Source organism: Chiloscyllium punctatum, chromosome 9, assembly GCF_047496795.1.
Source record: "Chiloscyllium punctatum isolate Juve2018m chromosome 9, sChiPun1.3, whole genome shotgun sequence".
In the NCBI taxonomy this organism is placed as follows: domain Eukaryota; kingdom Metazoa; phylum Chordata; class Chondrichthyes; order Orectolobiformes; family Hemiscylliidae; genus Chiloscyllium; species Chiloscyllium punctatum.
Window position 1 is genome coordinate 59348694 of NC_092747.1, and position 27845 is coordinate 59376538.

Consider the following 27845-nt stretch of genomic DNA (forward strand, 5'->3'; position numbering starts at 1 on the left):
TTTGGGTAGTCAGAAAGGTAGATGGTAGAGTTGGGAGGGAAACTGGTAGCTGGGAGAGGTGAGAATAATTAGTCCAGGACCAGCACCTGCTCAGAACAGACTGAGAAGTTTGGTCAGATCAAAGGGGTTGTTGGATAGTTAAGGGGGACATGGGGGAAGAGTTGATCAGTTACAGAGTTGCCCAGCTGATAGACTAGATGTTAATCTGTCTAAAATTTTCTAGGTAACAATCGAAGTACCACATAATTGTTCAATATGCATAATTCTGAATTAGAGATATCATGCAGGTTCCTGGAAAGCAAGGAATTTTCCATCTAAATTTGAGGCGTCCTTGGTAATTCTCATTATTGGTCTAACAGCCTGAATCTTGTTGCACGTTTTCTGTCATGAGAGAAATTAACTTTACAAATCTAAAATCAACTTTTATCATAATGTTTCACACTCACATCTTTCTTTTCAAAGCTAAATTAAGTTTCATTGTAAAACTGTAATTGTAATGATTCAAGTGCTCAAATTGATATTTTAATATCTGAAATAACTGATCTATGGCATTGCATATGCTAGTTAGATAGGTGAGCCTGGAATAGGTTGGGAAGTGGTATAGTTGATTTGGAAAATACAGAGGTGGCACATTTAGATGAAATCTTGAGATGGAAAAAGATGTGGCCTTAAGAGCTAGAAGTTGAAATAAGCTATGGATTCTACTCCACTGTTCAATAAATTCATGGTTGATGTGTAACCTCAACTTCACCATTCCATAAAATCTCCATATTCTCATCTCCATCTTGAATATGTACAACTGTAGCTCTTGGAGGTAGAAAATTACAAAAATTCAAAAATTCTTTGGTGTGAAGAAATTTCTCGCTTCAGTCCTAAATGGCTAACCTGGTGTTTTTGCAGCATCCACACGGTCAACCTCTTATTTTTAAAACATTAACTCCTTTAGATTCTCCTACAATAGGAAACATGCTTTCCACTTGCACAGTGAAACACACAAGATCCTGACAGGTCTTGACAACCAAGTTGCCTCTTTTACTTCTGAATCCCAACAGCTATAAATTGAGTCTGACCTAACTAGCCTAGGCTAGCTCATAAGACAACTCAACCATTCAAGATATTAGTCTAATAAACCATCGTTGAATTGCCAACTACACATTTGTATCCTTCTTAAAGTAGGAAAACCAATACTATCCAGATATAGTCTCTCCAATATCCTGTACAACTGAAGTAAATCCTCTACTTTTGTAGATAATTTCCCTTCCAATTCACAAGAACAGGGTTAATGCCACTTAAGATCTCTCGTCAGAAGGAGGGCTGTCCTCAGAACAAGGAATGTTTCTCTAGGCTGTGTATGTGTTTAACCCAATAGTGGCCACACTCATGGTAAATATTTGCTATTCACCTCTTCAAAGCAATTTCAATAGGCACGAGCATGCAATGAACACCACCCTCCCAGGACATATTGGAGGGTCATTACTATTGAAACTGGTGGCCATAAATTTGCATAATCACTTTGTGGGAATTGTTTGCAGAAGGATTCCCTGCACCAATTTCAACTGTTAGGCCAGCACCACAAAACTTCCCTCAAATCTTAATTTAAGCATCAGTAATCAAAAGTGTTGATTGCTTCATTTTTCAGCATTTTAATTAAAACAAAGACTTCATAATTAACATTCATGAACTTCAATCCAAACATGGTGCACAAATTCAGTTACTTTTGTATTTTACCTAATGCTGTCTGCTGATGTATTTAATAATATGAAGTATGTATCATACATAGGATAGAGAACAGAAATAAACTGGTTAACATAGTTTTCTCTTATAGAAAGCATACCTTAACACAAATTAAGTAGGAGTCACTAAAGTGATGGTGCATTGCTGTGCAACAACACTACCTTGAAAAGTGACCAAGATGCTCATCAGAATTGGCTTGCACACTTGTATAACAAGAAAATAAGTAAGTCCGGTCCCATTTGGGCAAACTGAGTGGCTAAGAAAGGCTTACTGTTTTTAAACAAAACTAAATATCTTTCAATTATGCACTGAAATCACAGAAATGATTCCAACACACGACAAAAGCCTTTCCAGTCTTTTGAAATTTTGAATTCTGCCTTGTATTATTTTGATGATTTTGCTTCTGAAGGATTTTCTCCGGTATCCAGTGTTTTCAGTAATCGGAATAGGCCAGCCGCTTCTCGTATTCGGCTGAACTCAATGCAGAAGGCCTGCACTTCGATGAACAAGTCCTGGACGTTGATAATTTTGTTTCTGATTAAAGACTGGAGGAAGACACAAACAAGACGTACCAAACGGTTCTGGAAGATAACAGACAATGTTAGTTTACTGTACACTGTAACTCCCTAGTATCACAAGTAACAGGTTTATCATGTAGCTTACTTGCCACATCTTCTAAGCAATACAATGTTACAAATGTAATTGTTTAATTGGAAATAACTCAAATGACTGGAATTCACTTTCTCCTTCCATTTTTATCACCTCTCTAAATTGCAGTGACTCCTAGAATCAGAATCCCTACAGTGCAGAAAGAGGCCATTTGAACCAAACAAACAATCTGCACTGATCCTCCGAACAGCATCCTACACCCCTACCCTATCTTCATAACCCCACGTTTACCATGCCAATCCACATAGCCTACACATCCCTGGACACTACAGACAATTTTATGGCCAATCCATCTAACTTGCACGTCTTTGCAATGTGGGAGGAAACCCACATGGAAACAGGACAACTTACTAGTTCCACATAGGCAGTCACCCAATCGAATCAAATCTAGATCCCTGGTGCTGTGAGAAAGCAGTGCCTAGGACTTTAAATTCCTCAACATCAGCAGTTCTAATCAACCATTCTTCATAAGTCAGCCCCATTTTGACTATACAAATGTCACCCTGACCAGACTCCCACTTGCATCTTCCATAAACCTGAGCTCATCCAACATTCTGTTCGTCATCCCCTAACTCCTCCATTCAGCCATCAGCCCTTTATACGCTGGCCTACTAGCAATAGGTCCTGGTTTGGAAAATCCTCTTTTTAAATTCCAGATCCCCATTGTCAACCACCTCAATGGTATCGGAGTCGAAAAGTGTTGCAGTGGAAAAGCGCAGCAGGTCAGGCAGCATTTAAGGGCTGGGGCATCAATATTTCAGTCTTATTGAAAGATTTTTCTTCATAACAGATGCCATCCAGAAATACAGGTTGTTATTGTTACTGACTGCAAATTTAGTGCTTTGATGCTTAACTTCTCCAGGATGATTCCCAAGAGGACAGGGGAAATGTTTTGGTGTTCTCCTCAAAGCATCCCCAAAAAAGCAAAAACATCACTGACTCTCAAGTCTCTGGCTTGCAATCAACCAAAATAGAGAATTTATCATTAAGACATTGGATAAGAAAGCAACAAGCAACCCAAGCAACCCTTCAAGTACCATCTGCCCCAGGTGTGCATTTGAACTCATCTCAGAACCCATTGAACAGATCGGAAGGAAGTCAATCCTGAAGGTTTGCTGAAGAGAAGTAAAATTTTAGACTCAGCTAATAGGAGAAAAGAGGAAGGCTATTTCCTATTAAAGTAGTGATAGGTAGATGAAACAATGAAGCATCTAGAAAGTCTTTGACTTCTGAAAACTAGAGACAAGGTTAATTTGTAGCCAACTACTAATAATCCGGAAGAGCATGAACAATGAAAGGCACCTTCAGGAATGGACATAGAATCGGACATAAGTCATGCCCTGTCCAACGTGTATAAAATTTGGTTGCTAAGACTGCGATGGACAGATTTTTAATATCAGGGAATTGAGGGTAATGGGGAAAAGGCATGAAAGTGGAATTGAGGATCATCAGATCAGCTATGATCTCACTGAATGGCCTACTTCTGCTTCTATGTCTTATGGTCTTAAAGCTCACATTAGTATTGATTTCATACCGTCTGCCACACCTATGATCCTTCCCTCCAGAATACAACTATATACGATAAATACTACAGGGCAAGACATGCACACAGTTAGTTCAGCTGCTGAGTCAAACATGACTAAAGTATGGAATTGAGACCAAAAAGATTTCTCTTGGAGCCAAGTATTTGTTCTTTTCATCCCATTACAAAGTTGGGATGTCAAAGTGTAAAGTAGAGTAGACACTGCCTAATAGTTAGAGAAACAATGTGTCAAGAAATAATTTCAAGAAAATGGTCTCTCCTTTTGAGCAAGGTGAAGGCCATCAAATAAGAGATTAAACATACAAAATGAGATGAAAATTTATATTGCACATTTGAGGGCTAGATTATGATAGAAATATACAATTTCGATTCCTGCCGATTTGTTCCATAGAATCTAGAGTTCATGATTTAACAGAATGCTAGCAGAGTTGACCACTAGCTTATTTGTCTGGCACACTAATTGAAAAGGGGGAAAAGAGAGATAAATAATTTGCACTGTGTTCTTCTTCCCTCCTGACATGCTTTTGGGAATTTGCAAACTTGGGTGGTTCATACATGGCAAAACTTTCTATTTTAAATTATGCCCAGAATATAGTTATAATTTGCAAGGTCACATATAATATTGCTCGTACAAATAAAGACTTATCAATTCAACTATCCGCAAGCAACACAATTACCTGCATGTATTTATCTTTGATCTGCTCACAAGTGGAGATACAATTTGAAATATAGAGGTGAATAAATTCTGGAGGAAGATCAACAGCAGTGGTTAACCTGAGAAAAAAACCAAAAGGAGCAATGAATTACAAAACCAGAAGCTTGAACTATACAAAGACTAGGCCAATATTCATTTAAAGAATATTTCTAAAACACTACCTAGTGACCCCTACTGGAAACAAATTTGCAGAGTTACTTATTGGATGAGGAAAGAATATTGTTCAACTATTTTGTTTCCTGCAACTGAACAGACTGCTAAGGCACACACAGAAATAGCCATCACTCTGATGAGCTACAGGAAGGTCTTGAATCCATGGATTTATACTCTGCAACAAGTTATTTCTACAGTATCGGAGAACCAGAGAAAACAAATCCAAAATATTCAAAAGACATGAGAACAAAACATCTAGTATGAAAATAAATGAGCTTTCACAGAACTGCAATACTATTCATGTTGGATTGTCAAATGTGAAGGTTACATTTTGATGCACTTGTCTTTTAATACAACCAAAGTAAACTGTAGAGTGACTCCTTACTGTGGCTGTCAACTGAAGGCAAAAAAATTGTGCACAGCCAGTTGGATGACAACGAAGAGTATTGCGATGAATAGCACCTGTTAAGACACTTTCCAGGTTTACACATGAAGCAGGAAGGCTGGGAAATTGCACCACTACCATTTATATGGAATATAGTCAGAACAGCAGCAGATATAGATGACAAATCAAATAAATGGGTGGGGGGAAAAAAAACATACAACTCACCTATTTACAACTTCCATAGAATGAAGGGACATATCCATATTCACAAGTACAGAAAAATATTCTGTAATCTGGCTCGACTGCATTAGCTTCAGTAACATCTCTATGGCAACCAAAGGATTATTTTCTACCAGATCAGGCAGCTTGACAGGAGTCAGACCAATGTGGTAAACTAGCTTTGGATCTTTTTCTAATTCACCAAGGAGCTACCATGAAGAAAATAAAAGTAAAAACTCAATGTTACTCAGGTACAACACAGATGTGTGTCAATTTTCAGACACATCATCAGATGATTGCCCAATAATTACTACTGGAGGGTTAAATTATTATTTTGAGCATTACACATGTATTTAAGAATTAAGATAAAAGCAAACAGAAATGTTGTGAAGATGACTGTTACTACTGGAACACTATATTGTAAAAAATCTAACATTCAAGAATCTGAATAAATGTTATTTTTCTCTCCACCACCTCATTTCTCCCCATATAATGTTGTCATCAAAGTGAACCTTGGATCATCTTTCAAAAAATCTGCAATTAACTCTGAAAGCAGTTAAGCCTCATTATAAAGGTTTATGCATAATCTTAAAATGGGAGAGACTGTATCTGTTAAAAAAATCCATTGCCTTAAAAGAAAGATCAAAGAATACATACTACATAATCTTTACAGTGTATGCAGATTTGAAATGTTACACATTTATTGTATATATTTGTGAATAACTTGGCAGTAAATTCACAATTGTAATTCCTCCATAGCTTTGCCATCCCTATACACCTATCACCTGAGCTTCTTCTAGCCCTACAAACTTCCAAGATCCCTGTGCTCTTCTAATGAGAGAATCAGTCCTATCTTTGGTATCCATTCAAACCCAATTATCTCTGTGTGGATTGATGTCAGATTTTGTATAAAAATAGTCTTGTAAACACTGGAATGATTTCCTATAATGAAATGTGCCTTACAAATTCAAGATTTGGAGGTGCTGGTGTTGGACTGGGGTGGACAAAGCTAAAAATCACACAACACCAGGCTATAGTTCAACAGGTTTAATTGGAAGCGCTGCTCCTTCATCAGCCACAACCACCTGATGAAGGGGCTGCACTCCAAAAGCTACTGCTTCCAAATAAACCTATTGGACTACAATCTGGTGTTGTGATTTTTAACTCTTTACAAATTTAAGTTGTTTTATTTAGATCAACACAATAATGTACAGAAATTTATCAAATTGGTGTAGGCCAAGTAAAAATAGTATTCTTCTCAACTTTCACTCATCCCTCATCCCACAATTCAGCAGTGATTACGTAAACACAGAACTTCACAAGCCAGTCTGTCCAGATTGTAACAGTATTAGTGTTTAAACTGCAGTCCAATCTCTGCTCATTTTCCAATCTCTCTAATATTCCTCCTTTTAAATCAAATAATCCCCTTTTAAACTGCTGAAACAGAATACAGTCAGTTCTGCTATAATGTAATTGAAGAATTTAGACCATTATTTATAGACCATGAGCTTTCCTTACCTGTATTGGCTATAATGAGATTCTGGTCCCACTGGTTTAAATGGTGTGGCTATTACGCAATTTTCTTACAACGCAGGATTGCGCAGGAACAGAACTATCGCATTATATCAGAACAGAGTATATACAATTTTTAAAATGGCCTTTCGTTATCCTTTTGCAATTTATCATTTACCTTTAAATAATTATCAGCCACTTCTCAATGCCATTTCTAAAGTAGCCTCTTTGCTCTTTATATTCTATACTGGATTTCTATACTGGATCATGATTCCTTAGCACAGAACATGACAAGACAGTTCCAAATTCATGTCTAAAAGACTTGGCTCTAATCTTTAGGCTATGTCACCTATTCCCAGATTTCCAGAACAGTATAAGTTATTTCTATTTATCTATCTGCCTATTAACTCAAATTTTAATCAAATCATCCCTTAACCTTCTAAATGCCAAGGAATACAATCTTAGTTTAGGTAATAAAAGCAAAGTATTACATATGCTTGAGATGTAAAATAAAAGCAAAGAGAAACTCAGCATTTGTGTATGGCAGTGTCTGTGGAGAAAGAAACTAAGTTAACATTTTGAGTTCAAATGACTCTTTGTAATCTCGTTATAATTTAACACTATATGAGTCAAGGTACTATTGGGTAAATTTATACTGTATTCCCTCCAAGATCTTAAGAGGTGTGTTCAGAACTGAAAACTGTATACCAGGTGTGGTCAAATTCAGGCTTTGTATAGCTCTAGCATAACGTCTACCCACTTTCATCAGCTGGATAGAGACCAGCATTCTATTAATTAAAATTATTTTCAGCATTTGACCACAACATTTTAACAATCTATGTACATCGATCCCAAGCCAGGTTTCTCTGAATATCCACTACTTCCAGCTTTTCAACATTAAAGAGGAGGCTTGTTCTATCAGTCTTAGGTCCAAAGTGGATGACTTCACGTTTGACTATAATGAAATTCAAAACTTAAACTATTAATATCTCTCGGTAATTTTGCTTTCATCTACAATACTAATAAGAAATTCTATCTTTGGATCATCAGTAAACATGAATAGGCAGCTCTCTCCAATCATTCATGGCGAACCATTGAGACTTCAACACATACCTATCTATGGGATACACTTGGTCACAGTCTACTAATTAAAGTACTGCTAAGAATCTTAATTTGCTTTTACTTCTACAGACTTTGGTTTTATCTAAATCTACTAGAGACTTTATCAAGTGCCTCCTGGAAGTTAATTTGATAACGCCCACAGACATTGATGTGTTCAATTGTTTAGCCACCTCTTAACAAGAAATTCAATTTAGTCAAATCCATGCTGACTGTCACTGATCAGCTGAAAAATTTCAATCCATTTAGTCAATCTAAAAATGTCTGTCAACTGTCAATAACAGATCGCAACAGCAATGTTCAGCTAACTGATCTATAAATCAATGGGTTTTTAAAAAATCTATTCACAGGATATGGAATCACACCCAGACCAGGCCAGTGAAGGGTGGTAGATTTCTTTCCCCACAGGAAATTAGAGAACTGGTTGGGTTTTTACAACAATTACAAAGCCATAAGTTAGTCATTTATTCAAGATTTTTATTTTCCCTCACTTACCTTTCTTATATAGAGTAGGATGCAATTTTCTAATCTAACTGGAATGGTTCCTGAATTGGGAGAACTTTGGAAGATTATAGTCAGGACATGTGCAATGTTCTTTGCTATTTCCTTGCAAACACTGATCCATGCGGTCTGTCCCTCATTAGTGAGGAAATAATGATACTCTCTCTATTTTACTTACGTTAATTTTGCTAGTTGCCAAACTGGATTTAACATCAAATTTCCTTGGGATGTCTGCATTTTATTCTCCTCTTCTACCCCCATATATTGAAACAAGGTATTTATTCAACATGTGCCATTTCCCTATCATAATTATCAGTTTTCAAAGGGTCCACATTGCTTCTAATAAGGCTCTAACAAGACAATGTTAACCTTGAGAGTTCTTGAGGCAATGCCCCTTCCTCTGAACCAAGTGGTCCGGGTTCAAGTCTGCTCCAGAGGTGTGTCACAGGTTGATTAGAAAATACTAGAATGTTAACCTTATGGTCCTTGTGGCACAGTGGTAGTGCTACTTCTGAGCTAGGAGGCCTGGGTTCAATCCTCACCTACACTGGAAGTGTCATAAAACATCTGAACAGGTTGATTATAAAACGATAAAGAATGTTAACCATAATTATAACTACATATAGTTCGATTTTCTCTCACAGTTATGCTGTTAAGTAAACCTATCCTATTACAAATTTCAATATAACTTGCCCTCTGAAGAAATCATATCAGAATGAAAACATTACCTGTGTGTGTGTGTCTCTCTCTCTCTCTCGCTCTCCCCACACATTGTCAAGACCTGCTGTGTTTCTCCAAAATTTTATTTCAGAAATTGAGATCTGCAGATTTTGCCTCATGTATGACCCACCCCGATTGACTTTAGGTTATATCGTTACTCAAACTATACTGAACATTTATTACCTTTCAAGTCAGTTTTCTTTTTCAATTTACGTGAAAATTAAAATCTTCCATTTCAATCACTCTGCCTGTCTCTTATTTATTATCAGATTTATTTATCATCAAGCACAGCATTTTTTAAAATTTCAAAAGGTGATACAGCGATAAACAGGATAGGTGCATTTCCATAGTATTAAACATTAGTGATGGAACTCAGTTATATTCCAAATGAATCTTATTTGCAATTACCTGTGTTTGCTGCTGTGCAGATAATGGACTCTTGAAAGCCTTTGCCATGATGCGTTTGATTTCCACTCCTGTGCTGTTTTTAACACACATGGTTTTATCCCACTGGATTGTATGGTCAGGTTCCGTTGGGTTCAGCCAAGCTAGTTCATCCTCACACACATGAAGTGGAGGAGCAGGCCGAATGAACTCTGGCCGAAAATGACCTTAATGGGATAAAAAGAAAACCATCGACCAATCAGCTTTTTAGAAAGAATGGACAGGAAAAATATATTGGACGTCAAATAATTGCTTTGCCTTCATGATGCTCAGGGTGTTGTAGAAGAATGCATAGGGATGGATATGTATTTGTATCTTTGGTCAAGGTAAAAAAAAAATTACCCCATGTTTTAAGGAGATGAAGAAATTCCCAGCAACTGTATTTATTGAGCAACTGAGGACCAAAACGTGTGAACATTTCTACAAACCTCAAAGACAACCATAAAATGTAAGAGCAGAAGCAGATAATTTAATCCATCAAGTCTGTTCCATCATTCAATTAAATTGTGACTCATCTGATAACCCTCAACTTCACTTTCCAGCCTTTTCCCCATAATCATGAATTGCCTTACTAAAAATTTGTCACAGCCTTGAATATACTTAATCACACAACCCCTCCAACTTTTTGCTGTAAAAGAATAACTATACATTCAATACCACATAAGAAATTCCTCCCCAAATTTGTCTTTAATGGACATCACCAAACCAGCTTCGTAACAACATCAGTTTATGTTCTCTGGTCTCTCCCACTCAAAGAAATAACCTCTCCACATTTCCCCTGTCCAGTCCTCTGAGAATCTTGTATGCTTCAAAAGGGTCATTGCTCATTTTTCTAAACTCCAATGAGTACAGATCCATTATCTATTATGTCATCTCAGTTACAGCTTGATAACAATAAACCTGATTAGATTAGATTAGATTAGATTAGATTAGGCCCAACAGGTCCACACCGACCTCCGAACAGCAACCCACCCAGACCCATTCCCCTACATTTATCCCTTCACCTAATGCTACGGGCAATTTAGCATGGCCAGTTCACCTAACCTGCACATTTTTGGATTATGGGAGGAAACCGGAGCACCCGGAGGAAACCCATGCAGACACGGGAAGAATGTGCAAACTCCACACAAACAGTTGCTTGAGGAGGGAATTGAACCCGGGTCTCCGGCGCTGTGAGGCAGTGCTAACCTGTTGAGTTGGTATATTTTTGTCGCAGCTAATCCATAATACTCAACCTCTCTCCCATACCCTGGATTAGATTCATGAATCTTCTCTGGACTGCTCCAAAACCAGTATATCTGTCCTCACATAAGGGGACCAAAACTGTTCACAATATTCTGTGTGGTCTGTGGCCTTGAATTAGTTTAGCAAGATTTCCCCATTTTTATTCTTCATTCCTTTTGAACACAAGATACTATATCACAATTACACCAGGGCTCCCATATTTCATGTGCTCTCTTCTTACTTTGCTTTAAAACAATATATTTTTGAGTTTATTTTTAGAAACATCAATCCCTTTATTTAGCTTTATGAATTAAGTGCATCAACAAATACATACCAACTCAACAAGTTTATGATTAGAGCAGTAACTGAGATGACATAATGGACCACGACATGGAAGCTTAACATGCTACATCTTTAAACATGGTACATCTTAAAACATGGCACACAGTGTGCAGGAAGGCCAGTTAGGTTAAGCATATGGATGGTTGAATTCTTCTCCCTGCACCACCCCTTTCATCCTTGGCTCAAATTAATGGAGTCCAAATTCTCATCAAGTACTTAAATGAGTTAGAAAATCTATACAATCAAGTTTAAAATGCTGTATGCAACAGGATGATGGTGCTTTGCACCCATTTTAGATATACTGCATGGGAAAGTGGCCATTAAGAGGTGAATATAGGCAGCCTCCCCTATATATCTACTAATACTACACATCTTTTATCAGCAAGAAAGTGTGGACATTCTTGACTAATATTAAAAGGTACTAATTTCGGAGACCAACGCTACGACAATTAAGCCTCACAGCACTGCTTGTTATTCTGACATTTAATAATTTATCAATTATATCAAAAGATAGCAAAATGCAAAATTAATTGGAAGAAATGAGCACATTTGAATCTGGGTTCTGGGACTAAGAACATTCTAGATTAGCATCCCTTTTTCTAATATCATCAACATCAGTTTAAAACTGCTTACTTTCTATTGGTGGCCTTGGTCCACTCACTAAAGCCTCTATAATCTGAGTAGCGACAGAACTGTCAAATCCAGAGTTGGAAGAGTCAGGATCAGGATCAGGGAGTATGCTTGGAAAACTGGCTTTGCTTTGAGTTGGTAATTCAGACTGGCGCTCTGCAGAATAAATAAAAGATTATGCATAAAATGTACAAACATATATAAGTAATCCATATATAAAGGACAATTGCAGATCAACTAAAGACTGACTCCCTTCATGCTACATGACTTCCTATCATAGAGGCAACTTTGCTGACCACCTTGAAGGTGTTCACTTGCATATAAATCCAGATAGCAAAGGGCAAAAAGGAAAAAAAAAATACTAATTTTCTTTTTCAGAATCCTTACTATTGTTCATCTCACTAGTACATGAGGCAAATTTTTAAAAAAGCCTCTTTATAATATATAAGGTTTACCTAATTTGTGGAGGAGATCATTGAGAAGTGTCATTACATGTTGCCTAAAACTAAACTCTCATTCACAAACTTCTATGCTATGCCAAGCAATTTGAAAGGGCATATTGAAATGATATATCCTACAAAGTTCACAACTGTCTCAGGGTAAACTTGAGGGCTCAAAGGAACTATTTACAAACTTGTGCATTAATGTCTGAAAAAAATCTTTCCTAAAAGTAATGGATTTCTTGCACCATTGACAATATATCTAATACTGGATACTCACAGGGGGTCAGTTAGCATCAGTAAAGAAAATGACTAGATATGACGTATCACATCCAATTGAATCCTTCAGCAGATGAACTTTTCATACTGATTTGCACAGTCGCATCAATTCAGCTGATTTCCTCCAGCCTGATTTCCAGATTGAGAGAGTGCGCAACAGGCAGAACCAGATGTAAATGATTCAGGGTGAACTCTAAGCACATGCTAAACTACTTACACCACCCTGTTCATCTCTGTGCTCATTTTTTACATTAAATTTGTGGCACTGCTAGACAGGGAGATAAAGTTCTAAATCTTGTTTTCAAATTCATTTTGCCTAACCTCTGCAACCAACTGCTGTTCTTCAATTCACTGCATTTCTCGAATTTTAGCTTGTTATACATCCTTGATTTTTCTTGCTCCAATATTGTAACCATGCCTTTAGCTGCCTTTAGTTTAGCTCATTAATCCCCTCTATAAGCTTGTCCACCTCGCTTAACAACTTATCCTTCAAGACGCTCCTTAACAGAAAAATATTGCTGACCCCAACCAAGGGTCCTTCTAATTATTATTTCTACAAAAGATCAGCTGACTATCCTGGAACAATGAGTAGATATTCTGCATAGTAGGGCAAGAGGGGCTAATTGCAATATGTGCATGATCCCATTTTGGAAACAAAATATTGGATATTTATCATTAATTAACAAGAACATGTTACTTATTGATTTCTAATTAAAAGTTTAAATAATATGTACATAATCCTTGGTATTTGTGCCATAAGAAATAGGAGTGGAAGTAAGGCCATTCAGCCCATCGAATCCAGTCAGCCATTCAATAATGGCTGATGGGCATTTCAACGCCACTTATCTGCACTCTCCCATATCCCTTAATTCCTTGTGAGATTAAGAGTTTATCAATCTCTGCCTTGAAGACATTTAACGTCCCAGCCTCCTCTGCGCTCTGTGGCAATGAATTCCACAGACCCACCATTCTCTGGCTGAAGAAATGTCTCCTCATTTCCGTTCTAAATTGACCCCCTCTAATTTTAAGGCTATGCCCACAAGTCCTAATATTCCCGCCTGATGGAAACAATTTCCCAGCATCCACCCTTTCTAAGCCATGCATTACCTTGTAAGTTTCTATTAGATCTCCTCTCAACCTTCTGAACTCTAACGAATACAATCCCAGGATCCTGAGCCACTCATTGTATGTTCGACCTACCACTCCAGGGATCATCCGTGTGAATCTCCGCTGGACACGCTGCAGTGCCATTATGTCCTTCCTGAGGTGTGGGGCCCAAAGCCGGACACAATAATCTAAATGGGGCCCAACCACAGCTTTATAAAGTTTTAGTATCACCTCACTGCTTTTACATTTCAACCCTCTTGAAATAAGTGACATTACATTTGCTTTCTTGACCACGGACTCAACCTGCAAGTCAACCTTCAGAGAACCCTGTACTAGCACTCTCAGATCACCGTTTATAAAATAGTCCTTGCCTGTGTTCTTTTTACCAAAGTGCAAGACCTCGCATTTGCTCACATTGAATTTCATCAGCCATTTCTTGGACCATTCCCTAAACTATCTAAATCTTTCTGTAGCCTCCCCACCACCTCAGAACTACCTGCCTGTCCACCTAACTTTGTATCATCAGTGAACTTCGCCAGAATGCCCCCAAGTCTCTTCATCCAGATCATTTATATATAAAGTGAACAGCTGGGGCCCCAACACTGAACCCTGCGGGACACCATTTGTTACCAGCTGCCATTCCAAAAAAAAGAACGTTCTATCCAAACTCTCTGCCTTCTGTCAGACAGCCAATCCTCAATCCATGCCAGGAGTTCACGTCGAACACTATGGCCCTCACCTTACTCAGCAGCCTCCCATGAGGCACTTATCAAAGGCCTTTTGGAAGTCTAGATAGATAACATCCACTGGGTTTCCCTGGCCTAACCTACTTTTTACCTCTTCAAAAGTATTCCAACAAGTTTGTCAGGCATGACCTTCCCTTACTAAATCCATGTTGACTTGTTCTAATTCAACCCTGCACTTCCAAGAATTCAGAAATCTCATCCTTAATGATGGATTCTAGAATTTTTACCTATAACTGAGGTTAGGCTAATCGGCCTATAACTTTCCATCTTTTGTCTTGACCCTTTCTTGAACAAGGGGGTTACAACAGTGATTTTCCCATCATCTGGGACTTTCCCTGACTCCAGTGATTTTTTGAAAGATTACAACAAATGCCTTCTCTATTTCTTCGGCCACCTCCCTCAGAACTCTAGGATGTAGCCCATCTGGGCCAGGAAATTTTGTCAGTTTTTAGCCCTTTTAGCTTATCAAGTACTTGCTCCTTTGTAATGGCCACCATATTCAACTCTACCCCTTGACGCTCCTTAATTGTTGGGATATTACTCATATCTTCCACTGTGAAGACTGACAAAGTATTTATTAAGTTCTTCAGCTATTTCCTATCTCCCATCATGAGCCTTCCTGCATCAATTTGGAGCAGCCCAATCTCTACTTTTGACTCTCATTTGTTTCTTCTGTTGAAAGAAAAGAAAACCCCAAAAAGATTGAATACTAATCAAAATGTAAGCTTAAAGAATACCTCACAAAAGGCCTTCAGGAAAAAACAAATTCTGATGCCTGTTTGTCAGCCTTTGTACATTTCATTTATTCTTCAACGTATACTAGGAGTCTCTTCACCAAACCCTGAAACTTCTTAAAATTTCACAGTTTCTTCGTAGTTGAAATCTTTTCTACCATTGTCCTTAACATTTAAATATAAGATCAAGAATAGTCTATTCTGTTTTTCAGCCTCAACCTGCTAGACCTTTCTAAAAACTGAACAGTTGCAAGGCCTTTGTATATAAAATACCAGTTTGAGGTACAGTGATTTGTTGCATAAAATTCTGTTACATCCCAAACTTTACTCAAACACAAATAGTGTGTTAAAACAGAATAGTTATTTTGCTGCAATAATTACACCATCTAACTGAATTCTGCATTTTGCCAATTGTAGAAAGTGCGCGTGAGCTTGAGGCTAAATTACAATTTGACAAATTTAGTTTTACAGGATCCTTGGCTGAACTTATCTAACTTTTTTTTGAAGAGTGTACAACAACATTACTCACCAGCCAAGGCCAACTGCAGGCCACTAATATCTACAGACTGAGGCATGTTACCCACATCCATACATGCAATCTGACGAGGGGTTTTCTTAAACAGCTCTCTTGGAGGAGCCAACATCAACTGAGAAAGAAAAAATTTCTCAGGTGGAGTAATTGGTGGCAAGAATCCTGTTAAATAGAAAAAAAACACAAAAGTTCAGCATGGAGTTTAAATAATTTTTAATTACAATAAATAAAAAGAAACATTAGCTACAAAACATGAAAAGTCTAAGCAGTACTGTAAAAAAAACTTTGAAAATTGTGTATGTGTTGAGAAATATATTTGTGAAATATAATTTTCCTATATTTGTATGGGATCTAATTTCCTATGAACTTTTCTCAGAACAAAACATGTCAAAAAGTAAATATCACAATTTAACAACTAGTTTAAAAGAATTGTGTGTATTTCTCCACCATTACATCACAAAGTCATAGAATTGTTACAACATCGAAGGGGGCCATCTAGCCCATCATGCATGCACTGGCTTTCCTAATGAGTATCATGGCTTAATGCTATTCTCTTGCATTTCCTCCTACCTTGCACATTGTTTCCATCTAAAACATTTAATGCCTCAAGTAACTGTATCCACACACATCCAAATAATGCATTCCAGACCTTGGTGAAAGTTGTTTTGCCCCCATATCACATTTTCTTCTTTTGTAAATTCTTGTCCTCTTGTTTTTGATCCTATTATGAATGTGAACACTGTCGCTCTAAATATTCTATCCAGACCTTTCAAAATCGTGAAAATCCCAGATCTGCTTTAGCTTTCTTTCCTCCCATCATTCCCTTCCTAAAAGAAAGGAAAACTCCACAAGACACCAAATTATCCTCAAAACTGAAGTTTCTCATCCCTCGAATCATTCTTGTAAATCTACTCTGCACTCACATCCTTCCTACAGTTTGGCATCCTGAACTGTACTCAATACTCTGAGATCTAACAGCACAGAGGCAGCACAGCTCAGTGGCGAGCACTATTGCCTCACAGCACCAGGGATGCAGGTTTGATTCCATCCCTAGGCGACTTTCTGTGTACAGTTTGCACATTCTCCCCGTGTCTGCGTGGGTTTCCTCTAGGTGCTTCAGTTTCCTCCCACAGTCCAAAGATGTGCAGATTACATGGATCGGCCATGCTAAATTGCCCATAGTATCCAGGGACGTGCAGGATCGATGGATTAGCCATGGGAGTTGCAGGGTTATAGGGACAGGTGAGAGGTGGGTCTGTGTGGGATGCTCTTCAGAGGGTCAGTGAGGACTCAATGGGCCGACTAGAGTCATAGCATCATGGAGATGTACAGCATGGAAACAGACCCTTTGGTCCAACCCATCCATGCCGACCAGATATCCCAACCCAATCTAGCCTCACCTGCCAGCACCCAGCCCATATCCCTCCAAACCCTTCCTATTCACATACCAATCCAGATGCCTTTTAAATGCTGCAATCGTACGAGCCTCCACCATTTCCTCTGGCAGCTCATTTCATACACGTACCACCCTCTGAGTAAAAACGTTGCCCCTTACGTCTCTTTTATACCTTTTCCCTCTCACCCTAAATCTATGCCTTCTAATTCTGGACTCGCCCACCCCAGGGAAAAGACTTTGTCTATTTATCCTGTCCTCATGATTTTATAAACCTCTACAAGGTCACCCCTCAGCCTCCGACGTTCCAGGGAAAACAGCCCCAGCCTATTCAACCTCTCCCTATAGCTCAAAGCTTCTAACCCTGGCAACATCCTTGTAAATCTTTTCTGAACCCTTTCAAGTTTCACAACATCCTTCCAACAGGAAGGAGACAAGAATTGCACTGGCCTAACCAATGTCCTGCACAGCTGCAACATAACTTCCCAACTCCTGTACTCAATACTCTGACCAGTAAAGGAAAGCATACTAAATGCCTTCTTCACTATCCTATCTACCTTCGACTCCACTTTCAGGGAGCTATGAACCTGCACTCCAAGGTGTCTTTGTTCAGCAACATGCCCTAGGACCTTACCATTAAGTGTATAAGTCCTGCTAAGATTTCTTTCCCAAAATTAAACTCCATCTGCCACTTCTCAGCCCATTGGCCCATCTGGTCCAGATCCTGTTGTAATCTGAGGTAACCCTCTTCGCTATCCACTACACCTCCAATTTTGGTGTCATCTCCAAACTTATTATCTATACCTCTTTTGCTCTCATCCAAATCATTTACATAAATGACGAAAAGTGGTGGACCCAGCACCGATCCTTGTGGCACTCCATTGGTCACAGGCCGTCAGTCTGAAAAAACCTCCACCACCACCCTCTGTCTTCTACCTTTGAACCAGTTCTGTATCCAAATGACTATTCTCCCTGTATTGCATGAGATCTAACCTTGCTAACCATCTCCCATGGGGAACGTCGAACGCCTTACTGAAGTCCATATAGATAACATCTACTGCTTTGCCCTCATCACTCCTCCTTGTTACTTCTTCAAAAAAACTCAGTCAAGTTTGTGAGACCTGATTTCCCACGCATAAAGCCATGTTGACTATCCCTAATCAGTCCTTGCCTTTCCAAATACATGTACATCCTGTCCCTCAGGATTCTCTCCAACAACTTGCCCACCACAGACGTTAGTCTCACTGGTCTATAGTTCCCTGGCTCGTCCTTACCACTTTCTTAAATAGTGGCACCAAGTTAGCCTACTTCAAGTCTTCCGGCACCTCTCTTGTGACTATCAATGATACAAATACCTCAACAAGTGGTCCAGCAATCACTTTGCTAGCTTCCCACAGAGTTATAGGGTATACCTGATCAGGTCCTAGGGATTTATCAACTTCTATGTGTTTCAAAACATTCAGCACTTCCTCCTCTGTAATATGGACAATTTTTCAAGATGTCACCATCTATTTCGCTATATTTTATATCTTTCATGTCCTTTTCCACAGTAAATACCCTGATGCAGGGTCAGTTAGACTCGAAACATCAGCTCTTTGCTCTCCTTACAGATGCTGCCAGACCTGCTCAGATTTTCCAGCATTTTCTGTTTGGGTTTCAGATTCCAGCATCTGCAGTAATTTGCTTTTATGATGTAAAATACTCGTTTAGTATCAGCCCCATCTCCTGTGGCTCCACACAAAGGCTGCCTTGCTGATCTTGGAGGGGACCTCATCTCTCCCTAGTTACCCTTTTGTCCTTAATGAATTCTTTGGATTCTCCTTAACTCTTTTTGCCAAAGCTATCTCTTGTCCCCTTTTTGCCCTCCTGATTTCCCTCATACATATACTCCTACTGCATTTATACTCTTCTAAGGATTCACTTGATCTATCCTATCTACACCTGACAAACGCTTCCTTCTTTTTCTTAACCAAACCCTCAATTTTTTTAGTCATCCAGCATACCCTACACCTATCAGCCTTCCCTTTCACCCTAACAGGAATATACTTTCTCTGGACTCTCATAATCTCATTTCTGAAGGCTTCCCATTTTCCAGCCATCCCCTTATCTGCAAACATCTGCACCCAATCAGCTTTTGAAAGTTCTTGCCTAATATCGTCAAAGTTGGCCTTCTTCCAATTTAGAACTTCAACTTTTAGATCTGATCTATTCTTTTCCATCACTACTTTAAAACTAATAGAATGATGGTCACTGGCTTGAAAGTGCTCCCCCACTGACACCTCAGTCACCTACCCTGCCTCATTTCCCAAGAGTAGGTCAAGTTTTGCACCTTCTCTAGTAGGTACATCCACATATTGAATCAGAAAATGTTCTTGTACACACTTAAATTCCTCTTCATCTAAACACTATGGTAGTCCCAGTCTATGCTTGCAAAGTTAAAATCCCCTACCTTAACCACACTATTATTCTTACAGATAGCTGAGATCTCCTTATAAATTTGTTTCTCAATTTCCCTCTGACTATTAGGGGGATGTATAATACAATCCCATTAAGATGATCAGCCCTTTCTTATTTCTCAGTTCCACCCAAATAATTTTCCTGGATGTATTTCTGGGAACATCCTCCCTCAGTACAGCTGTAATGCTATCCCTTATCAAAAACGCCACTCCCCCTACTCTCTTGCTTCCCTTTCTGTCCTTCTTGTAGTATTTGTATCCTGGAACATTAAGCTGCCAGTCCTGTCAATCCCTGAGCCATGTTTCTGTAATTGCTATGATATCCCAGTCGCATGCTCCTAACCATGCCCTGTGTTCATCTGCCCTTCCCTGTTAGGCCTCTTGCATTGAAAAAAAAAGTTTAATTTATCAATCCTATCTTGTTCTCTGCTTTGTCCCTGCCTGCCCTGACTATTTGCTTCACCTTTGTTCTCAACTGTACCAATCTCAAGATTGAAATCTTTCTTCACTATCTCCCTGGGTCCCACTCCCCACCTTCTTAGTTTAAATCCTCCCTAGCAGCTCTAGCAAATCTCCCTGTCAGTATATTAATCCCCTTCCAATTTAGGTGCAGTCCGTCCTTCTTGACTGGCCTGCTTCCAAGCTGTGATTCTATGATTCTCTGAACTGTCTTGTACAATTTCAGCATAATCGCCTTGCTCTTGTACTTTATGCCACTCTTAATAAAGCCTAGGAGACAATGCTTCATTAACTACTCTCTACGATTGTCTTACCTTCAATGCTCTGTGCACAGGTGCCTTGACTCCTGAACCCCCTTTCGAATTTATTCCCTTATTTTATTTGTTTGACAATGTTCTATCAAAATGTATGGCATCATACTTTTTGCAAGGAACATCCACTGCTATCCATCTGCCAATCACCAAAACTTTTGAAATTGTTCACTGTCCTCCTCACAGTTACACTGATTCTAAGTTTCACATCATCTGCAAACTTTGAAAATGTCAACTGCATACCAAAAACGAGATCATTATTACATTTTCCGAAAAGCATGAGATGACGTACTTAGGCAGGACAAACAAGGCAAGGGAAAATGCAATGAACAGTAACACAAAGGAACAGAGGGACTTTGATATGCACTGGTCCCTCAAGGTAGCAGGCCAGGAAGATGGCATATTTGCCTTAATTAGCAAAGCACAAAATTTAGGAAGAGCAAAGTTATGCTGGAACTTTACAAAAAATGGTTTGGCCGCAGCTAGAGTTCTGAAATTCACATGATAGGAGGTATGTGATAACACAGAGTGCAGAGGTGATTTATCAGGATGTTGCCTGGGCTAAAGAGTCTTAGTTACGAAGAGAGATTAATAGACTTGTTTCCCTTGGAGCTGAGTAGACTCCAGGTGACTATTTAAGAAGGGTGGTAAGGACGAGCCAGGGAACTTTAGACCATTGAGCCTGACATCGATGGTAGGAATCTTGAGGGACAGGATGTACATGTATTTAGAAAGGCAACGACTGATTAGGGATAGTCAACATGGCTTTGTGCGTGGGAAATCATGCCTCACAAATTTGATTTGAGTTTTTTTGCAGAAGTAACAAAGAGGACTGATGAGGGCAGAGAGGTAGTTGTGACCTATAATGGACTTCAGTAAGGCGTTCGACAAGGTTCCCCATGGGAGATTGATCAGCAAGGTTAGATCTCATGGAATACAAGGAGAACTAGCCATTTGGATACAGAACTGGCTCAAAGGTAGAAGACAGAGGGTGGTGGTGGAGGAGGGTTGTTTTCAGACTGGAGAGCCTGTGACCAGTGGAGTGCCACAAGGATCGGTGCTGAGTCCACTACTTTTCATCATTTACATAAATGATTTGGATATGAGCATAAGAGGTATAGTTAGTAAGTTTGCAGATGACACCAAAATTGGATATGTAGTGGACAGCGAAGAAGATTAGCTCAAATTACAAGGGATCTTGATCAGATGGGCCAATGGGCTGAGAAGTGGCAGACGGGATTTATATCAGATAAATGCGAGGGATTTTGGGAAAGCACATCTTAGCAGGACTTATGCACTTAATTGTAATGTCCTGGGGAGTGTTGATGAACAAAGAGACCTTGGAGTGCAGGTTCATAGCTCATTGAAAGTGGAGTCAGAGGTAGTTAGGATAGTAAAGAAGGCGTTTGGTATGCTTTCCTTTATTGATCAGAGCATTGACTACAGGAGTTGGGTGGTCATGTTGCGACTATAAAGGACATTGGTTAGGACACAGTTAGAATATTGCATGCAATCCTGGTCTCCTTCCTATTGGAAAGATACTGTGAAATCTGGAAGGATTCAGAAAAGATTTACAAGGATGTTGCCAGGGTTGGAGGATTTGAGCTATCGGGAGAGGTTGAATAGGCTGGGGCTGTTTTCCCTGGAGCATCGGAGGCTGAGGGGGGACCTTATAGAGGTTTATAAAATCACGAGGGGCATGGATAGGATAAATTGACAAAGTCTTGTCCTTGGAGTGGGGCAGTCCAGAATTAGAGGGCATAGGTTTAGGGTGAGAACGGAAAGATATAAAAGAGACCTAGGGGGCAACTTTTTCACTCAGAGGGTGGTACATCTTTTGATTAGATTAGATTCCCTACAGTGTGGAAACAGGCCCTTCGGCCCAACAAGTCCACACCGACCCTCTGAAGAGTAACCCACCCAGACTCATTTCCCTCTGACGAATGCACCGAATACTATGGGCAATTTAGCACAGCCTATTCACCTGCACATCTTTGGACTGTGGGAGGAAACAGGAGCATCCGGAGGTAACCCACACAGACACTGGGAGAATGTGCAAACTCCACACAGTCAGTCACTCATGGGTGGAATCGAACCTGGGACTCTGGTGCTATGAGACAGCAGTGCTAACCACTGAGCCACTATGCCACCCTGTATGGAATGAGCTGCTAGAGGAAGTGGTGGAGGTTAGTACAATTGCAACATTTAAAAGGCATCTGGATGGGTACATGAATAGGAAGGGTTTAGAGGGTTATGGAGCAGGTGGGACTAGATTGGGTTAGGATATCTGGTCGGCATGGACAAGATGGACTGAAGGGTCTGTTTCCATACTGTACATCTCTATGACACGACTGAGATGCATTGATTATGTGAGGGATAGGCAGAAGGAACATTTCCCCTTCGTGGAGAGGATCAATGACCAAGAGAGCACTCGAAATGAATTTTTTCTTCGCTGAAGAGCGGCAGAAATCTGGAACTCATTGCCTCTAAGAGTGGTCGAAGCAGAAACTCTCTATTTTTGAGCAGCATTTAAATGTACACTTGTAATGCTAAGGCATACGAGACCATAGGGCAAGTGCTGGAAAACAATATTAGAATTGTTAGGTGGTTATTTTTGACCGGTGCCGACTCCATAGGGTAGAATTCTATGCTGTAGACCGCTGCAAATATCAAGAAAACAAAGTGTCTTAATCCCAAAACCTGGAGAACTGCATTGCAAATGTTTCTCCAGTCTAAAAGATATTCATTGACCATTCCCTGTAACCTATCACTCAGCCAATTTTGCATCCGTTTTACTATTCTCCCTTTTATTCCATAAGCTACACCCTTTCTCACAGGTTTGTTGTGTGGCACTTTATTTAATGCCTTTTGAAAAACCATGTACCCCACATCAAAACACTATCTGCATTGATCCTTCCAATTAATGCTTAAAAAAAACTTCCAGCAAGTTAGTTAAAAAGTTTCCTCTTTAAAAATTCACTCAGAATTTTCACAATCAAACCACTTTTTACCACGTGACAACTAATTCTATCCTGAATAACTATTTCTAGAAACTTCTCCAATGAAGTATAATTGGTCTGTAAATGCTAGGCTTTTACTGAACATGGACATGACGTTTGTAATTCTTCAGTCCTCCAGCACCTCTCCCAAGTCTAAGGAAGACTGAAAGATGATGACCATTGACCCTGCAATTACCACTCTCATCTCTTTCAATATCTTTGGATGCAACTCATCTGGTCATAAGTATCAACTATCTATTTCCCACTTCTTTTGAATTTTGAACCTTCTAGTGAAAGAATTTCTTCCTATGTCACTCTCATCTGCATAGCATCTGCCTTCTTGGTATACACAAAGGTAATGGAAATTAGTCAAGCAGCTTGCTGTTGCTTTTAAACAAGTTGCCAGATGAGTGAAGCAGGTTCACTTAATAATAAGACCCATCTCACTTTATACGGTCTCACCAGACTTTTCGAAAGCCATCCTGGTTTTTCCAAAAAAACGCAAGTGTCAACTTAATACATTTGGCCTGATTATATGGTTTGTTGCTAGACTTACAAGCAACATGAGTAAGAGGGCTCAAAAAAACGTTAGCACATTATCTTTGACAGCTATGTCAATAAGGCAGGGCAGGTGACTGAAGTGTCAGTGGGGGAGCACTGTGGGGCCAGCAACCATAATTCTACGCGTTTTAATATAGTGATGGAAAGGGACAGATCTAAAAGTTGAAGTTCTAAATTGGAGAAAGGCCAATTTTGACGGTATTAGGCAAGAACTTTCAAAAGCAGATTGGAGGCAGATGTTCGCAGGTAAAGGGACGACTGGAAAATGGGAAGCCTTCAGAAATGAGATAGCAAGAATCCAGAGAAAGTATATTCCTGTCAGGGTGAAAGGGAAGGCTGGTAGGTATAGGTAATGGTGGATGTCTAAAGAAATTGAGTGTTTGGTTAAGAAAAAGAAGGAAGCATATGTCAGGTATAGACAGGATAAGTCGAGTGAATCCTTAGAAGAGTATAAAGAAAGTAGGAGTATACTTAAGAGGGAAATCACGAGGGTGAAACAGGGACATGATGTAGCTTTAGCAAATGGAATTAAAGAGAATCCAAAGGGTTTTTACAATTATATTAAGGACAAAAGGGTAACTAAGGAGAGAATAGGGCCCCTCAAAGATCAGCAAGGCGGCCTTTGTGTGGAGCCACAAAAAATGGGGGAGAAACTAAATTAATATTTTGCTCAGTATTTATTGTGGAAAAGGATATGGAAGATATAGACTGTATGGAAATAGATGGTGACATCTTGCAAAATGTCCAGATTACAGAGGAGGAAGTGCTGGATGTCTTGAAACGGTTAAAGGTGGATAAATCCCCAGGACCTGATCAGGTGTCCCCGAGAACTCTGTGGGAAGCTAGATAAGTGACTGCTGGGCCTCTTGCTGAGATATTTGTATCATCGATAGTCACAGGTGAGGTGCCGGAAGACTGGAGGTTGGCAAACGTGGTGCCACTGTTTAAGGAGGGCGGTAAAGACAAGCCAGGGAACTATAGACCGGTGAGCCTGACCTCGGTGGTGGGCAAGTTGTTGGAGGGAATCCTGAGGGACAGGATGTACATGTATTTGGAAAGGCAAGGACTGATTCAGGATAGTCAACATGGTTTTGTGCGTGGGAAATCATGTCTCACAAACTTGAGTGAGTTTTTTGATGAAGTAACAAGGAAGATTGATAAGGGCAGAGCAGTAGATGTGATCTATTTGGACTTCAGTAAGGCGTTCGACAAGGTTCCCCATGGGAGACTGATTAGCAAGGTTAGATTTCATGGAATACAGGGAGAAGTAGCCATTTGGATACAGAACTGGCTCAAAGGTAGAAGACAGAGGGTGGTGGTGGAGGGTTGTTTTTCAGACTGGAGGCCTGTGACCAGTGGAGTGCCACAAGGATCGGTGCTGGGCCCTCTACTTTTTGTCATTTACATAAATGATTTGGATGCGAGCATAAGAGGTACAGTTAGTAAGTTTGCAGATGACACCAAAATTGGAGGTGTAGTGGACAGTGAAGAGGGTTACCTCAGATTACAACAGGATCTTGACCAGATGGGCCAATGGGCTGAGAAGTGGCAGATGGAGTTTAATTCAGATAAACGCGAGGTGCTGCATTTTGGGAAAGCAAATCTTAGCAGGACTTATACACTTAATGGTAAGGTCCTTGGGAGTGTTGCTGAACAAAGAGACCTTGGAGTGCAGATTCATAGCTCCTTGAAAGTGGAGTCACAGGTAGGTAGGATAGTGAAGGCGGCACTTGGTATGCTTTCCTTTATTGATCAGAGTATTGAGTACAGGAGTTGGGAGGTCATGCTGCAGCTGTACAGGACATTGGTTAGGCCACTGTTGGAATATTGCTTGCAATTCTGGTCTCCTTCCTCTTGGAAAGATGTTGTGAAACTTGAAAGGGTTCAGAAAAGATTTACAAGGATGTTACCAGGGTTGGAAGATTTGTGATATAGGGAGAGGCTGAACAGGCTAGACTTGTTTTCCCTGGAGCGTTGGAGGCTGAGGGGTGACCTTATAGAGGTTTACAAAATTATGAGGGGCATGGATAGGATAAATAGACAAAGTCTTTTCCCTGTGGTAGAGGAGTCCAGAACTAGAGGGCGTAGTTTAGGGTGAGAGGGGAAAGATATAAGAGAGACCTAAAGGGCAACTTTTTCACGCAGAGGGTGGTACGTGTATGGAATGAGCTGCCAGAGGATGTGGTGGAGGCTGGTACAATTGCATCATTTAAGAGGCATTTGGATGGGTATATGAATAGGAAGGGTTTGGAGGGATATGGGCCAGGTGCTGGCAGGTGGGACTTGATGGGTTAGGATATCTGGTCGGCATGGTCTGTTTCCATGCTGTACAGCTCTATTACTCTATTTACATTCCAACACACAATGAATTGGCAGCTCTAAAAAATGCACAAAGTTGATCAATTAACTTCTGTGATAAGGTTAGAGTTAAGTTCAGGGTGTGTACAAAGGTATATATTTTCATACAAATCTTACACAGCATTTTTAAAGCTCACCCGCTTCCTACAATTTCTATGCTGGCAAAAGAAAAATCAATACTGAAATTATTTCCAATAATCAATTACTCAAACTTCATTTACAAATAACAGAATTTAAATGGAAACAGTTAGCAGGCCTGTGTGAATTAGAACAATCATTTGGTTCCACCACAATGGATAATTTTGAGGACAAAATAATTCACATTCCCTGTGAACTCCGGAAACTGAGCTGTGAAACAGTTGAAGCGGAATTTGAACTGACTTCGAAAGAACAAAGGCTCTAAACATGCCTCTAAGTTCCCGGGTGGATGTTTTCATCTCATGTTACAGATGAAGCTATCAGCTCCATAGCAGAAATTACATTAAAGGCCACATGCGTTTGTTGGGCACCTCATTCAATCTCGGAAAGCCTTTTGAGACGTTGCACATTCAGAACTCCCCTCAAAGTCATGATTTGGAGATGCCGGTGTTGGACTGGGCTGTACAAAGTTAAAAAAAATCACACAACACCAGGTTATAGTCCAACAGGTTTAAATGGAAAAAGCAACACTCCGAAAGCTAGTGTGCTTCCAATTAAACCTGTTGGACTATAACCTGGTGTTGTTTGATTTTTAACTCCCCTCTGAAAGTACACTGACTATTCTGGTGTGGACAGGAAATCTGACAGAATTCTCTTTGTAAGTGTGAGATGTTTCACACTCAACACCTGGAAGATTTTACATCGATGGTGAGCGGCGTCGCCGATAATGCAAGCTCTGAATGAATTTTCCGTGCGAAATGAGAAAATTATTTTTTTTAAAAAGGAGGTAAAAGATGGTAAACCCCGGCCACGCATGTTTTCGGTCACCATGAGCCACCTCCCCCCCGCTGGGGCAGGGGACGGTGGGTCTCCGAGCACCGTCCACGGGCTTACCCAGCAGCTGTTTCTCCTGCTCCTCGGCCACCGGCGCGGCGTTCAGGAGATGGGCGAAGACAGCGGCGAAGGGGTTGGCGGCGAGCGGCTCGGTGCGGTACATCTCCCAGAGCAGGTAGAGGGCGGTGAGCCGCTGCTGGGGGCTGGGCAGCAGGTCGGCTTGTTGCAGCAACATGACGAGCGTGGAGCCGACTCGGAAATGGTCATGCTTGGCGAAGTAGTGATGGAAGGCGGTGGAGAGGCCCTCGAAGGTGTTACTGGTCGCTTCCTCACAGATGATGCCGATCAGGCTGCTCAGCTCCTTCGGAGCCAGAGTCATGGTGCCCGGGCCCGGGAGGCCGAACGCCGCCGCCGCCGACTCCACCACAACAACTACAACAAGCGTCCCCTTGGGGTGGGGAAAAACAAACAAATAAACATATAATTCTTCGCTCTTTTCTTAAACAAAACCTCAAGATTTTAACGCGGCAGCACCGCGTTGGACCAAGCCGCAGGCCGCCAACACCTACCGCAAAGCCAACAGTTTGG

At 40.1% G+C, this 27845-nt stretch overlaps 1 protein-coding gene across 1 annotated transcript; it reads right to left on the reverse strand.

Moving 5' to 3' along the window:
* Positions 1 to 1619: 1619 nt before the first annotated feature.
* On the reverse strand, positions 1620 to 27845 carry cnot11 (CCR4-NOT transcription complex, subunit 11). Its single transcript, XM_072577612.1, has 7 exons — positions 27318 to 27845; positions 15746 to 15910; positions 11914 to 12066; positions 9679 to 9881; positions 5425 to 5627; positions 4624 to 4720; positions 1620 to 2315 (listed from the first exon to the last, which is right to left on the reverse strand). The coding sequence occupies exons 1-7, from the start codon at positions 27634 to 27636 to the stop codon at positions 2118 to 2120; spliced, it is 1338 nt and encodes a 445-aa protein (XP_072433713.1). The 5' UTR covers positions 27637 to 27845; the 3' UTR covers positions 1620 to 2117.